The sequence below is a fragment of the Hesperophylax consimilis genome, unplaced genomic scaffold (assembly GCF_061612785.1).
Source record: "Hesperophylax consimilis isolate HC1 unplaced genomic scaffold, BYU_Hcon_1.0 scaffold_33, whole genome shotgun sequence".
NCBI classification, from domain to species: Eukaryota; Metazoa; Arthropoda; class Insecta; order Trichoptera; family Limnephilidae; genus Hesperophylax; species Hesperophylax consimilis.
Genome location: NW_028301263.1, coordinates 2518929 through 2535838, shown reverse-complemented (window position 1 = coordinate 2535838; position 16910 = coordinate 2518929). Strand labels below are relative to the sequence as shown.

Here is a 16910-nt window from a genome sequence, read left to right as displayed (position 1 = left end):
CCAATTTTTTTACGCCAAGTTGTTGGGATAGCTATGTAAAAACGATTTCTGCAAAGATCCAACAAAATTTTGAACGGCAACCTATTTTTTAAAATTAATTTCGAACGCACGCTCATTTCGCGTGATTTTTGGATGAACGGGAGCCCGCGGGGTAAGGGGAGGGGTGGGGCTAGTCGCACGGGGGGATAGCGAGCCGTTCGGCGCGGGATATAGCTGACCGCTGCCCGCGGTAAGGGGAGGGGTAGGGCTAGTTCCATTCGGGACTACGCTACGCGTTTGACGGCCGCTTCTAGAGTCTGTGTAAAATTAACAAAGGGCAAATTGCATGGTTTATAGCGCCCTTTGTGGCAGCTGGACGCGTCATGCCGTCTTCCAACCGCTTTGTGTTTTTTTAGTATTTTCAAGGGAAACGAGGCAACATCCCTTTGAAGTTATTTTAAAAATCAGTGAATCATCATTTTAAATTAACTTACCAATTAGTAATCAGAACTTAATAGTAATGTGACTAGAGTGCAGTGTTTCAAAAATGAATAATCGAAAATTGTGCTAAAAATAATCTAAATTCAATGAAGTTGAACTTGGGACGAGAATCGGTAACTGTAGGTACGCCAGATGTTTTCAATGTTATTCTTGGAAACTCTGTAAGCCCTAACAAGTGCCCAAGCTGATTTATTGTCCCGTCCGCCGCCTTTTATTTCGGAATAATGCACCACTAACATAATCACCAGAAACAAGTGTACAAGGAGATGGACTTTCCGAATGTCACAGTGGTGATGCCAAGGTCTGGAATCCATGAGAGGACATTGTGTCAGCGCTCTATTAGCAGCAGACACATACCTGGAAGGATGACGAACCTCGTGCTGGCACTGTTGGTGGACGCGGTGGACTCTCTCGCTGCAGCAGCTGGTCCAGTTTCCTCACCACCTAGGATTCTTGCTGCAGAGTCTCCATCCTCTACCTTCGTCGAATGTCACAGCGGTGCTGCCAAGGTCTGGAATCCATGAGAGGACATTGTGTCAGCGCTCTATTAGCAGCAGACACATACCTGGAAGGATGACGAACCTCGTGCTGGCACTGTTGGTGGACGCGGTGGACTCTCTCGCTGCAGCAGCTGGTCCAGTTTCCTCACCACATAGGATTCTGACAGCAGATTCTCCATCTCCGTGTCACCTGTTTCTGTAATTCATTTTATTTAACTTAATTTCAATTTGTAATATTTATATATTTTTTTGTAATATCTGCATTAACTGTACAGCGCCCCTGAGGTGATATTTCGCAAAAGCGGCGCTATAAAAATCATCCAATAAATAAATAAATAAATAATAACGCTTCGTATATCTGCTTTCGATTCGAGCTTTTAAAGCCACAATTCCTTATGGATTAATAAATCCAATATGGACTTTTTGTAAATTCCATTTTTATTCGAAAAAGAATCTGAACTCATCAATTTTATTAATAAATTGATTACACTTTTCAAAAAACTTTTTTTACATAGTTACATTGAAAAGAAAAAAAACATGACAATACTTCTATTAAAATCGAAAATAAAGTTGGCAGTTAATAAGTTAATAATTAATAACACAATTCTGAAACGAATTGATATTTGCCCTGAAACCGGGTAAAAACCATAAAAAAATGTTGCTTTATGATAAGGGTTGGCACATTCAACGATAATTAAAATACATTTTTATTAATAATTTAATTCATAACAAAACATACACACTTTGGTAAATTTGATTTGATTTGGTAAAATTTGGTAAATTTGGAATTCCGCTTCACGGTAAATATGGAATGTTTATTTGAATTGATACTTGAATTTAGTTATATTATTACTAAAAGTGACTCTTAATGTTAAGGAAAACCTAAAAAAATATACACTTCAAATTTTTATTTCGTTTTAATTATTTCACATTTATACGATAATACACCGGTCGTCAACCAAAATCATAACGCCATATTACATTTGTTCGCGAGATTTCAAAGCAACTACAAAGTAATATGACAATTGCTGGAAATACCAACCACACAAAATAAATCTGAATCCTTGGTAATCCTTGGTAATATCTTTGGTAAAAGCCCTTATGGGAATACTTGGCCAGCGTAAAACACTTCTTACGTTGTATCAGAGTACACAAGGGTTAGATTTAACTTAATTATGTTAATAAAACTCGAATAAAAGTTCACTACAAAAGAAGTGAGCTCTATAAGGATGTTGATAAAAAATGGAGAACAAAATGAAAACACTCAATGGAAGAAGCGTAACTAACATTGAAGTAAAATTCAGACGTGAAGTGAAAAAGCACCGGGAAGTCTTTTTGTGCCTATTCCAACCACTCCAAGCGTGCCATTGATGCCACGGTCAACACTGCAATAAGTCACGGTTACAGGGGCTGTTATTGGCCTCGAAAAGGATTTCGGCTGTTCTTTCTTCCCAGTCTGAATAGGGCTAAAGTGGTGGTTAAATTATTTTTTTTACTTCCAATAATAATAATAATAATAACATGGAATTTATATAGCGCAGTTTAGTGTCATTTATATTAGTATCTGACATAGTATATTATATATTTAGCTAAGGGAGACTTAAGAATTATATTTTCAATATGATCCATAAATATCTCCGCTAGAAGTGGGCTTAAGACCGATTGTAGACATGACAAAATCAACTATTTTCGACACACACGAACTCTGTTGTTCATTTCCAAAACAATATTTTTTCTAACTAGAATTTATTTTAAAAACGTTTGCCTGAAAACAGTAAGATGGCGGTAATGTAAATCTTCGTTATAAAAGTTATGAATTTCAGTTACCAGATGGCACTATTTTTTTTGTATTATTTATTTAATTAGTTTATACTACGTTAGAATTTAAACGAATATATACAAGGTAACATTTAATTTAATTGTATGTATTTTAATATTTTTACAGAAAGCCTGACATTTCATTTTATATTATTATTATTTCTTCATATATCTTTAGTCCTGATTTTCCATATTATGACATGTATGATGATGTATGTGCCAATTTCTTAATTATGTATATCTCTATTAAAAACATTTTGGCATTTGGTTTTACATAGTATTTTTATAGTGAATAGCTCACAAGAGTCCCAACTGCTCCGGTCTGGAGCCAGTGAGACTATGGCATCCCCGATTGGGGTATGTTGTTTGGCTGAAGGTAAGTGGGTAAGGGAAGGAGATGGGGAAGAGGAAGGTGGGGAAGTACCTGGCCATTTAGATCTAGTCACTAAACACGGCTAAAGCCATTTGGAGAAACGTTTCAATTCTGAATGGTGGTCTTACACCAAGGCGATACTGGGAGTATCTTCTACTCTGGAACGTGCCGCATATATAGTATTTATTATTTTAATTAATTAATTGTGAAATAACACAAATCAATCAAATAAAATTTATTTGCGTACACGGGGTTCGAACCCGCGACCTTCGGAATGGGAGTCCAAAGCCTTACCACCCGGACTACGCCGGCCGGCATTGTAAAAAATATACCTACATCTGGTCAAAAAACAGAGAACCTGTGTTCGTTCTACCTCGGTCAACAAAACCGTTATAAATAACATTATTGTTTTCTAAGGCCCACAGAAATAAAAAAAACATTGCGGCTCCGACCGAATGTTTCAGTTTGTAGTATGTAGACCTCAGAACAGGTATAAAACTTATTGAGGACTATGGAAATGGAACAAAAATAAATACAAATAAACTTTTTCAAAGTAATATATTTTAAAAAAAGAATCGGAATGTGGCCTGAAACGGCTTTAGCCGTATTAGGTGACCGAATCTGTATAGCCAGGTATTTTCCCATATTAGCGCCCTTGAGGTGATTTTTCACAAAAACGGCGCTCTACAAATTATCCAATTATTATTATTATTATTATTATTATTCCTCTTCCTAGCATCCCATATTTGTTTTGACATAAAAAAAGATAGTGCTATGTATTTGTCTTTGAGAAAGGAATGAAGGAACCGCAAACAACGCATAACGCTGCTTGCGGTTGCTTCGTTCCTTTCGTTTCAATTGCATTTCAGTTGCCTTTATGAGCGTTGACTCACACGTGCACCATAATTACGTGGCACTAGTAATTACGCTTGCTCGCTTCAAAATACTCTAACCACAACATATGGCAGTCAGGTTATTTGTGTTTGGTCTTTTCATTCATGTTTTTTGAGAATAATTTACAAAAACAATAATAAATCGATATAGGACCGCTGACCTTCTGTCTCTTGAAACGAACATGCACATAAGTATTATATTTGCGGCATTTTTCAGAGCATTAAATACTGTCAGTATCGCCCTGATGAAAGACCAAAAATCATTATTTAAATTTAGACCGTAGAACGGGTATTATTTATTGAATAAGTGAATCTACCTGGCTATTCAGATTTGGTCACCAAACACGGCTAAAGCCATTTCAAGCAACGTTTCAATTCTGAATGGTGGTCTTACACCAGGCGATACTGAGAGTATCTTTCACTATGGAACGTACCGCGAATATACCATACGTATATTAATTCATTAATTGTGAATAACACAAATTAACCAAATAAAATTTACTTGCCCACTTCGGGATTCGATCCCGCAAACTTCGAGTCGAGAGTTTTACAGTATAATGTACAGAATAGCATAACTCATGCTAACACAAACTCGATACTCAAGTCGGGCCATGTCAAGAGTCAGAATAATAGAAGAGTATGTATGAGACGATGTATGAATGTGAATGAGGCAAGGAGTGTGTGCCAAGACCGAGTTGTTTGGCGGTCCGTCCTCTCTGCCTACCCCTGCGGGGAAACGGCGTGATGGTTAGTTAGTTAGTAGTAACACAAACTCACACACCTAATAGGTTAGATTTTTTTCTCTTTTTCTTTTTGTACTTATTTAGTACTTTGATATAAAAAAAACAAATTCCTGTAATATCGAAAAATCTGTTTTTGAAAAAATAATAAAATACACAGATTTAGGAAATGAGTTCAAAAGAATTTGACATTCTCAGACTATAAAAATATTACCATTTGTAATTTCGGCTACTGGCATTATACCTAGCTCTCTTATAAAAAATTTAGGCGTATTAGATCTATCAAAAAATTTATATATATAAATGTAAAAGTCAGGATTACAAAATATTATCATATTATTAATATTTTATTTTTAAAAATATGGTATAATATCATATAATTTAATAATAATAATATTTTAATATATTTTAATTATAATATATATTTATATAATTGTTAAAATATATATTTTCATCATGTGAAACCATCGATTTTGTCAAAAATTATGTATATTTGGGTGTTTCTATTGACTGCCACATGAAATGGGATGTACACATTACTAATGTTTGTAAACGTCTACGGTCTATTGTGGGTAGAATTTATAAAATAAAATATTTTGTGCCTGTAAGTACATACTTTAAAATTAATCTATCTCTCTCTGGCTGAATCCACAATCCGTTATGGAATCACTTCTTGGGGACATTCTTGTAAAACTAATATAAGTTATATCCAAACATTACAAAACTCCCTTACAAAATTGTTAATCCATAAATATACCAATGCACACAGAAACGACACTAAATTAATATACAAGTCTCTGAATGTTTTACCTGTCAGAGGATTATTGTTTTATAATATTGTTAGTCAACATCTTATATCGTCTGATTCCTTGTATAGGGAAAGAGTTTTCCATAAACATAATACAAGATTTGTAAGAGTCTTATTGCCACATTGGGCGGTGTTGAAACAAAATTATAAAAGGTGTAGGGCATGAGTGCCTCAGGAATGTATGTAACAACAGTGTATTAAATAAAAGATAAGGGAAATGAATTCCATGACAGAGTATTTCCTCCTGGGGTAAAAATAATCTCGTCGAATTTAATGTTTCAAAGACCCAATCCTGTCTGATTACGTCTAAAAGGGATCCAAATGATAATCTAGTCTCCTTCAACGGAAGCAATCTTCCGAACAGGCCTTCCATTGATATGCTTGGTGTAACTATAAGTGACCAGCTCAGGTACGGGGGCTCCATCGAAGCTAGAGTAAAGTTGGCCTCTCAGAAGCTGGGCGTACTGTACAGGGCCCGCAGATACTTTAATAGTACACAACTGCTCACCCTGTACAAATCGCAAGTGCGCCCTACTGTCGAATTTGGCAGCTATCTCTGGTCTGGAGCCCCAAAATACCTGAAAAAAACCCTTGACTCTGTGCAGAAACGGGCGGTCCGTTTGATAGATTCCCCAATCTTAACAAACGGACTGCAATCTTTAGAGCACAGGCGTCAGGTAGGTATGCTGTCCTTGTTCTATCGGTATTACAATGGAAGATGCTCTGAGGAACTAGCGTCATTGATCCCTTCGGCACCGGTGCGTAGTCGGGATACACGCCAAACGCGCGCCCAACATTTGTACACAGTTGACACTTGTCACATGAGAACGGGTCGCTTCTACGATTCGTTCTTAAGTTCAACAGCTCGGCTGTGGAACGAACTGCCGGCCTCTGTGTTTCCTCCCTCCTACAACATGGGACTCTTCAAGACCCATGTTCACTCCCTCCTCTCCACAAAAAGACCCTCCACACAGCATCCCCAAAGATGACATAGGCCCTGAGGGAAATTATTTTCTTCAGGGCCTCCTGTGTGGAGTAAATATATAAAAAAAAAAAAAAAAATGACACAACATTTATTTCTACAACACTTCATTAACCTTTAAATAACATGAGAACTCTTTATTTAGTGACATTTATCTCAGGCGTGTGCTACATCCGAAGGATGAAAGCACGATTGCTAATTTTAAATATTGCATTGAAAGCGACAATTGGGTGGCACTTATAATAAACTAACCTGAAGAATGTAATAACGGGCGCCAAGCGATGCGGTTATGCACAGCTGTTATTTAAATGAAGGGACAAGGATGACCAAAGGTAAAACCACAAAACGGTGTCGTCATCCTTGTTCGTAATCGTGTTCGCTCATGGAGTGGTTCTTGTCTTCCCCTAGTTTCACGAGGTCCCGGAATCGCGGCCAGATAAATACTAAATTGTTGAGGTGCGTGTCTTGATCGCGAGCCCCTTCCTTGTTGTCCAGAGTTGCCATAGATGCGGAGTTGTAAATAGAGATGGGCAGTGAATAATGCTAATGCTCTGTAGCGGGCAGGAAATGACTGCTACAGATTCACCCAAAATGAAGGATTGGTGGTCCCGAAATGTACCAATAAATACGGTGAAAGAACCCTAAACTTTATTGTACCCAGAATATTTAATAAACTACCAATGACAATTAAAAATATAAAAGTTTTTACAGCCAAAGTCAAATATAATCTAAGGAAATGGCTATTAGATACTGAGGATTTATATTGATGCACTACTGAAGACCTTGTTTTCCAAATTGGAATTCACATTCTAGGGAAATGAAAAATCGTTATAAATTTGTATTACCTAGTACTTGTTGATTATTTCACTTGATATATTCATTTGTTCATATTAATTTCATTTGTGCTTGTTTTTGTTATATGAGGCTTATACTGCTTCTTACATATTTATATTTATACAATTCTGTAATTTAACCAACTTGTCATTTATTGTTAATTTATCATCAACATTATACATACCTACATACTGTTTTACCATTGTACCATGTTATTGCAAAAATGTTGTCATTATGTACCTGCTGACAAACTACATAAGTAGTTTAGCAGGTTTGAATGTTAATAAAAAAAAAAAATAATAATTACAGGCACTTCCTTCACATTACTGTAAGAAGGATAGCACGAGATTATACCTGCCAGTAGAATTTAAAAACATAAAAAATCTCTACCGCATTTATAAAGAAAATCAAGCCAGCAAAGGGGTTGATTATGTAAGTGAGAGGATCTTCCGTGAAATTTTTACTGATGAGTTCAATATTGGATTCCACGTTCCGAAAAAAGACAAATGTCTTAAATGTTTACGTTTTGAAGGCAAAGATATAACTGAGAATGAAGAAATGAAGGAGCATTTGGAAGAGAAAGATGCCTCAAAGAAAAGGTTAGAATGTCATAGAGAACTTCCAAAAAAGAATAGTTCCATTATTTGTACCTCGTTTGACCTTCAAAAGGTATTGAATACCCCATATGGAAGCGGCATGACACTATTTTATTCAAGAAAATACACAGTTTTTAACTTGTGTTTTTACGAAAGTGTAACCCGCAGTGGTTTCTGCTATGTTTGGGGAGAAACGGAAGGCAAAAGAGGTGGTAATGAGATTTTCACTATTTTGCAAAAGTACATAGACAACGTTGATGAACGTGAAACCGTTAAAAGTTTAATTTTGTACTCGGATTCATGCCCTGGGCAAAATAAAAACAAGATCGTATTGGCAGCCATCCACAACGCTTTGTTGATGTCAAAAAATTTAGAAACTATACAGATGAATTATCTGCTGCCGGGACACACAGAGATGACAGTAGACAGTATTCACGCTACAATAGAAAATTCTGTTCGACACACAACGGTATGGGCGCCTTCACAGTGGCTGACAATTTGTCAGCTAGCTAGAAAGGATCCAGGACCCTATCAGGTGGAAGGCCTTACACATGAAGACTTCAAGAATTATGAGGAATTGTCCGAAAAATATTTCAAGGGAAACCTTGTCGGTAAAATAAGCAAGATTCGTGTAGCAACATTCAAGAAGTCTACGCCAAACGTGATGGTCGTCAAATATAGCATGCAAGATGATGTAAAAGAAGAGTACATAGAAATTTATGCAAAACTGAAACAACTCTATGCAAAATATAAATCAAAGCTTCCTATCACAAAAGCAAAATATAATGACCTGAAAAAGCTATGTGACACTGGTGCTATCCCAAGAATATTTCATTCAGAATATTTCAACCTACCATCCAGCAATACTGGCAAAGATACACTGATCGATACTGATATTGAAGACGAAACAGACCTGCCAAATTAAGCCTCAGCATACGCTGTTTGGAATTGCGATTTGGGTAACACCCTCCTTTTTTAGTTTTCACAACTGCGCATAGGGTTTTGATTGTCGCTAAGATAGCAATTTTATATATTTCACTTCTTGCGTTAGCTACATCTGTTGATATTATTGAGAACTAAAATTAATTTTACCAAAAGTTGGACATACTCTCCAAATTCGCCGTGCATTTAACGGCAACACGCAGTAAGGGTTGTGATATTTTCAATCTTTTCGCCATTCTTTTATTTGTTTAAAACAATATAAAATTTTCTTCTCTCTTGGCTATGGCCGATATTTAATTTTTTTTCTTTTAAGGCTTTGCATATGTGTTCGCAGGGATGGGAAATTCCTCCCCTACAACACATAAGCCTCCATGAAAATTGGACCCTTAATTTCTTTGATATCTACAGAAAACTACTAAAAGCTCTCTTGTACTACGTACCTTTATAGACATATGTACTTAACTAATTAATACGTTATTTACGAACTTGAACGCAAATATTTCCGTATTTATATTGTAATTAAATTCCATCAAACGTTGTGTAATTTTTTGATTTATGATATAGGATTTTAATTACCTTCATTTTTGTGGTAACCCCCTTGGTTCTGATCGAGGCGTCGAGTTTCAAAATTTAATTAGTCTTTCCATTGTAAAACCTAGACTTAAATGAATTCTCTGAATGAGCTAACTTTCCTATTGTAATTATTCTGATTCCCTGCACCCTAACAAAGTCGTAGTTAAACGCTGATAAAAGATATTATACATGTTTATTTGAACAGGTGATTAAATATAACTCAAATGGTTAATTGTTAGTAAATTTGATTTTGGTAAACTCTTGTGTCTGTTTGGCACCACTCCTTTATGATTCTGCTGCTATAAGGTACATGTAAAGATTGATTTAGTAGGTTAATGTAATTAGTTAATTGCATATTTGACGAACTCGGAATAGCCCATTTGCTGGCATAATTTGGCTCCAAATCCTCCTGCAAGTAAACGAGATGATCGTGAGTCAACGAGAAATTCGCACAATCCTTTGACACGGCTCTTTGATTGATACCTAAGTTATCGCGTCCCAAAAAGCCTTCCACGTCATCATGCACTGCCTTCAAGTTTCCCCTCGAGTCCCGATACCCCCAAATTCCTCATAGTGTTGTATGGAGCTGTTCACACTTGTCGTCCAGTCGTTCCGGCAGAGTCCCCGCCAAACCCCGACCCTTTCCCGCCCGCTCCCTGTCGCAAGGAAGCAGGCACGCTGCGTGCTTGTATTTGGTTATCAAAACTACAATAATGGATAAGGAAATAAATCCCGAAAATTTAATACCACTGGTCGAAGAAAGAGTATGGTAATATTTTATCTTTAACCAAATAAAAACAAAACACTTGGTGTACACAACTTTTGTACATCAAAATTTTTATTTTTATTTTTTTAAGTTTACTTTTTTTAAATTTTAAAGCTTTAATGAGATGCACGGAAGAGCTTATTATTTTAATAAACACATAAGCGCCCTTGAGGTGATTTTTCACAAAAACGGCGCTATACAAATTATCCAATTATTATTATTATTATTATTATTATAATAAAAAATATTTGAGTTGTTATTGTTTTCTTACTTTAAAATATCGATAGCCTTTCTTCAGGACAAATGCACTTTCTCAATTTTGTATTTTGATATGTTAAGTTCTCTGAAACTCATTCCAGTAGATGGTTAAAGGAAGTGATAGACATTCTCTTAAGCCATTAAGCGCCCTTGAGGTGATTTTTCATGGTGAAAACGGCGCTATATAAATAATCCAATCATTATTATTCTAAAATAATTAAAGAACTTTGGTTCATCACTTCTCATCTCACCAATTAACACTTGGAAAATTCCTACAGAAAATCATTCGGCTATGATTGGGTGTACCCAAAATTTTCTTTTCACTTTTTTCCTTCTTTTTAATAAGTACAACATGACAACAAGAGCTTCATCGTCGTTCATTGCGCACCATTACTGAAGAATGAGCAAATAACATGTTTTTGTTGAATCGACAATTATTTTTTTTCGTAGAGTATGGTCCGTTTATAAAACGGTAGTGTGAACAGGGCCATTGGCCATCCGTTTTTAAAACGGGACACTCCTCCGATTTGAAAACGGAAGTGGGAACGGGCCCTAACGCTTCTATCTTTCATTTTTCTTCCCCTAAATCCCCTCTTTCATCTTCCCACAAAGAAACAATTTTCAAACCGATAAAATCTAATCCAAAATTTATTCCTTCTTTCGATAAAAAACTACATAATGATCTTTTACTTAACCCGAATGGGAATAATAAATCCCAGGCTCCCAATGGGACTGCCTTAAAAAACTGTTCCACTTCCGATATCTTACCTAAAGTCATGATTGAAAATTCTTCTTTTATTCAAACTTTAATTACCCTATTAATTACGATCCTTTCAAATAACAATAAAGTACCGTCCAACGCTGCCGATTATATGAAATCTTTACTCTCTAGCCTTCCCGATGTATCCGCAACTGAGCAAAATACTTCAATGGAATAGTAGAAGTCTATTCGCCAACAAAATTGATCTTGTACAGTTACTTGATGAACATAATATTTCAGTTGCTGCCATCTCCGAAACGTGGTTAAAACCCTCATACCAATTTAAGATTCCTGGATATCATTGTCTAAGACATGATAGACTGGATGGCAAAGGTGGCACTGCTCTTATTATACATAATTCTATCCCTTTTAAACAAATTATTTTCAACACTCTCCCCAATAATTTTCAGATAGTAGCAGCTGTTGCATCTGATATTACATTACTATCAATATATATCCCTCCCTCTACAATTTTTGTTGAAAACGAATGGTCAACATTTATATCCCAGATTCGTCCCCCGTATATGATACTTGGGGACTTCAATGCTCATTCTCCTTCTTGAGGCAGTGAGTTAACAAACCGTTCTGGCCATAATCTATTAGAATTTATGGATACCTATAATTTATGTATTCTAAATGATGGATCTCCAACTCGTTTCACTGCCCCTCAACATCGGAAAAGTGCAGTCGATTTATCTCTTTGCTCATCTTCGGTGATTCCCATATGTTCTTGGAACATTCTTAAAGATCCACTTTCCAGTGACCATTTTCCTATAATAATTACCTTCCACCATCTATCTTCCACGCATTCCTTTTCGATAAACTATAGTTTTAAATTTAAAACGAAAGACGCGAATTGGAGAAATTTTTCTTCAGAATTAGACTCCATTGTTCAAGCATCTAAGTCTTCCCTTGTCAACACTAGTTTACAATGTGAATTATTTCCTAACATGATAATAAAAGCTGCAGAAAAAACACTTAAAAAACGTAATGTAAACATTAAGATAAAACATTCCACCCCATGGTGGGATGAAGAATGCACTAGTGTCGTCAAATCCAGAAGAGAAGCAATTTCCATTTTCCGTAAATGTATGTCTTTCGAAAATTACCTTTCTGTGAAACGCGCCCAGGCAGAAGCGAAACGCGTTTTGAAAAACAAAAAGCGGTCTGGATGGCGAAAATTCTGTGAACGTTTGTCTCCTGAATCTCCCCAGTCATCCGTATGGTCCAATTTAAAAAAATTCGGTTCGTCATATACTCCCCAGCGTTCCAAACATATTCCAGAAGAAATTATTATAGGTTTTGCTGATAAGATAGCTCCTCCGTCAGTTGCCAGATGTGAGGAAATGCCTTCCTTTATTTCTTATCCATCTCACTCTAGCTGGCTGGACTCTCCTTTCTCAGTAAGTGAATTAAATCGAGTAATCAATTCCCTTCCAGACTCTTCTCCTGGCCCTGGCCCTGATGGAATCTTATATAGTTTCATTAAAGCATTCTCAGACATGTCGGTTGAATATTTTTTATCCCTAATTAATTACATGTTCGAAACGGGATTTATTCCTGAAGTCTGGAAAGTTCAAAAAATTCTTCCGATTTTAAAACCTGGCAAAAATCCATCTGAAATCTCATCCTATCGTCCTATTGCTCTTTCGTCGTGTTTAATGAAAGTAGCAGAACACTTGATAAAGAACAGATTGGAATGGTTTGTTGAAAATAACAGAATTATCTCTCGTAATCAATATGGCTCCCGGAAAAAGAAATCAACCATAGATAATTTAGGTGTATTAACAACAGACATCCGTATATCTCAGTCCCTTAATTCTTGCACTCTGGCCACATTTCTTGATCTTTCGTCAGCTTACGACGATGTATTAATTAACATTTTGAAAGAAAAATTAATTAAAATAAAAATTCCCTTAAAACTAGTTCAATTTATTATTAATTTACTAACAGACAGATCCATTATTATCCACTTTTCCTCAAAAACAATAAATCGCAAACTATGGAAGGGGTTACCTCAGGGATCCGTAATCAGTCCATTATTATTTAATATATATATAAGTGATTTAGACAATGTAATTCCTTCATCTATCAAGCGACTTTATTTTGCTGATGATTTCCTTATATATTTATCACACAAAAATCTATCGCGCGCTGCGAAGGAATTGAATTTGGCTTTACATAATATTAAAGTTTGGTTGTTGACAAATGGGATGAATTTAGCTACGTCTAAAACCAAAGTAGTGGCTTTTACGCGCAAAAGAAAAATACCCCCCTTTTCTGTCTGCTTTGATAATGTCCCTCTTCAGATCGTTAAGCAAATTAAATTTCTTGGACTACTTTTGGATCATAAACTTTCCTGGCTCCCGCATATTCAGAACATTTCGGCTAAGTGTGAAAAGGGGCTAAATATTATGCGAGCTGTTTCCAGAGTGTGGTGGGGATCTCATCCTACTACTCTTAAATTGATGTATGGTGCTCTAGTGCGAAGCCATTTGGATTATGGAACATTTCTTTTCGATCCTCTTCCTAAATATTTGGACAAAAAACTTGAAAGAATTCAGTCGAAAGCGCTCAGAATAATTATTGGAGCGATGAAATCTTCTCCAATTAATTCTCTCCAGGTAGAATGTGTTGATCCCCCCTTAATTCTGAGGAGACAATTCCTGGCTGATAAATATATTTTTAAATCTTTTTCTGTATCGCGTCACCCTTTAGAACAAAGCCTTGATTATTTGTTCAATAACTTAAATAACGAAAAAAGATCGACAGATAAAAATCGACTTCCTCTCCTTCTAAAAAGTTTTCTTTCATTCAAATCTCTGTCCTCTTCCCTCCAAAATCTACAAAAAGATCCTATCCTTCCTATTTTCACTATCCCATTTGATTCTATCAATTATATCCCCAATGTTATAACTTCAGACTTCCGAACTGATATTTTAACCTCATCTAATCAAAATGTTGAGGAAAAATTTAAAAACATTACATCTTCTAAGTTTCCAGAATTTTCACTCATTTACACAGATGGTTCTAAGTCTGATAACAAAGATTGTGGAGCTGCGGTACACATTCCCGAATTCGATTTAGATTTGTCTTATAAATTGCCTAAAGAAATTTCTATATTTACTGCAGAATGCTTCGCAATTGAACAAGCTTTGAGCCAAATCCAGCTTTTCAATATTCGACGAGCCTTACTGTGCACTGACTCACTAAGCGCAGTGTTGAAAATATCCATAAACCAGAAGACTATATTATTTATAATATCAGAAACACCCTTAAATCTTTAAATGAATTAAATTTCGAGACAATATTGGTTTGGGTCCCTGGCCATTTGGGAATTGAGGGTAACGAGAAAGCCGATTCTCTAGCTAAACTTGGAACAATTTCTGGCTCTAATCCTTTAGATTTTAGAATTCCTATCTCTGACGTCATCCCAATTCTTAAATCCAATATGATTCGCTGCTGGGAAGAAAATTGGTCTAATACGAAAACCTGAACTGGTGCTTTTTATGCTGGAATACAAAATCATATACCAAGTAAACCTTGGTTCCACGGCAAGAAAAAATCCAAAAGATTTATTTCCTGTATCTCGAGAATGAGAATTGGTCATTGCTCCATTGCATCCCATTTGTTTAAAATCCGGGTCCTAGATAGTCCACTCTGCCAGTGCGGCATGGAAAATGAGACTCTTGATCATGTTTTCTTTAATTGTAAAAATCATTCATCTTTCAAAGGCATTTATCGTTTACTTATAAAAATCACCCACCAATCTCCCCTTAGTATTCCTTATTTACTTTCTCTTAACAATTCTCGCATTTTCTCAGTTCTTTACAAGTTCATAGACTTGAATGACTTCAATATTTGAGATTTCCTATTCCCGTATAGATTTCCCATAAAATTATAACCATCTCCCCTAACTTTAACGGCACATAGCACTCTTTTTAGGGTGAATTGCCTAATACAAAAAATAAATAAATAAATACTAGTAGAATAAGATCTTATTTGATAGTTTGTTTTGGAGAGCTATCGAACTCCAGGCTTTTGTTTGTTTGGTTTTGACGTTTTTATTTAAGAGAATCGCCATCTCTATTTGGTTTGGTTAATGGTCTTGTTATAGGAGCGACCACTGCCTCCTATTGATGAACTGTATTTGTTTTAAATTTTACCTCCAGGGTTCAACATTAATTTTTGTTCATCCTATCCCGTGATTTTCCAATTGTTTCAAGTAGTTGGTTGCCACATTAGAGAGTACTCGACTCTCAAATGTCTCAGGCAACTGATGGGGTTCTGTATGAGCACCCAATCAATAATATTCAAATGTTTCGTATAATTATTCGATATAATCTTATTAACCCGTGATTTTTCAATTGTCGATTGTGAATGATAGGTATTTGTAAGCACGCAGCTTCCAGCTGTTTCAGGTAACTAATAAAATCCTATGCGACTATCTAATCAATGATATTTAAATGTTTCATGTAATTTTTCGATATAAATTTGGCTAACCCGTGATTTTTCAATCGCCGTTTGCGAACGATAGGCATTTGTGAATGACCCAAATCGCTGCACATTGCGCAATGACATCCTGATGATTATCCTTATAACTCTGATAAATTATCTAATTATGGCCAAGGTCGTTTTCAAACTATGCAGTTGACTGACCCAATTCTTCAGTGTATGCTTTGTTTATCAACAAATCGAATAATATAAACATCTCATCTGACCCACTAACCCAGATGTGAGATTGTTTATTTTAAAATTATCTCGCGCTCTCCTTGTGATTCAGTTTCGTTACCCTCTATTGTGCATAGTCAATTTAAAATATTTTTAATTCCTTTATTGAAGCTAAACTATTTTTTTCTTTTCCGAATTTAGTAAATTTACTAGAGTTTAATTGAAGAATAGATATATATATATATAAGTACACATATCTCGATTGTCAAAATATGTTAAATAAGAGTACATATATTAATAAATAAATATAAAATATATGATTCTACATAGTCTTGGATATTAATAAATACATATTTTCTTTTCAATAAAGTAGATATGTCCATAGGTAGGTATCTAAGATCGCTACCATTTCGATGTTCTGATTAAATGATAAATATATATATACATATACATGGTACATACATTACTCATATATACTATCTATATACAATATTTTACTTTATTTTTTTATAGATAAATACATATATTACATATATTAGTGTGTAATTCCTTTTTGTTGTTTTACTTTAATATTCAATTGATATACTTCCACTTAACAGCCCTTCTGTGTCTCCTGGGACCTGAAAATTATTTATAAAAGGAAAACTTACCCCCGTCAAGGTATTTCCGGTCGGGTAGTACACAACAACCTTGATGAAGAAAACCTACCTAATTAATTGTATTTTTCAACTAATTTCAAAATAAATCTTTTCGACTATTTATTCCTATATAATATTTTATTCTCGCTTGAATCATATAAATTAGCTGATATTTAATTTTTCTTCCGAACGAAATCCTAATCCAGAAAACCCGTTGATTTAATAACACTTTTCTAGTTTAGGCTTTTGAATGATAGCTGTTTCAAATTCTTTTTTCG

The 16910-nt window shown here is 35.3% G+C and overlaps 1 protein-coding gene across 1 annotated transcript in view; it reads left to right on the top strand.

Moving 5' to 3' along the window:
• LOC149409234 (uncharacterized) overlaps nt 1-8949 on the top strand; it is an 80116-nt gene extending 71167 nt beyond the window's left edge. Inside the window, exon 4 of the mRNA XM_089650053.1 lies at nt 7738-8949. Within this exon, the coding sequence (XP_089506179.1) occupies nt 7738-8949 (1212 nt within the window). The remainder of the gene's footprint in view (nt 1-7737) is intronic.
• Nucleotides 8950-16910: the final 7961 nt, after the last annotated feature.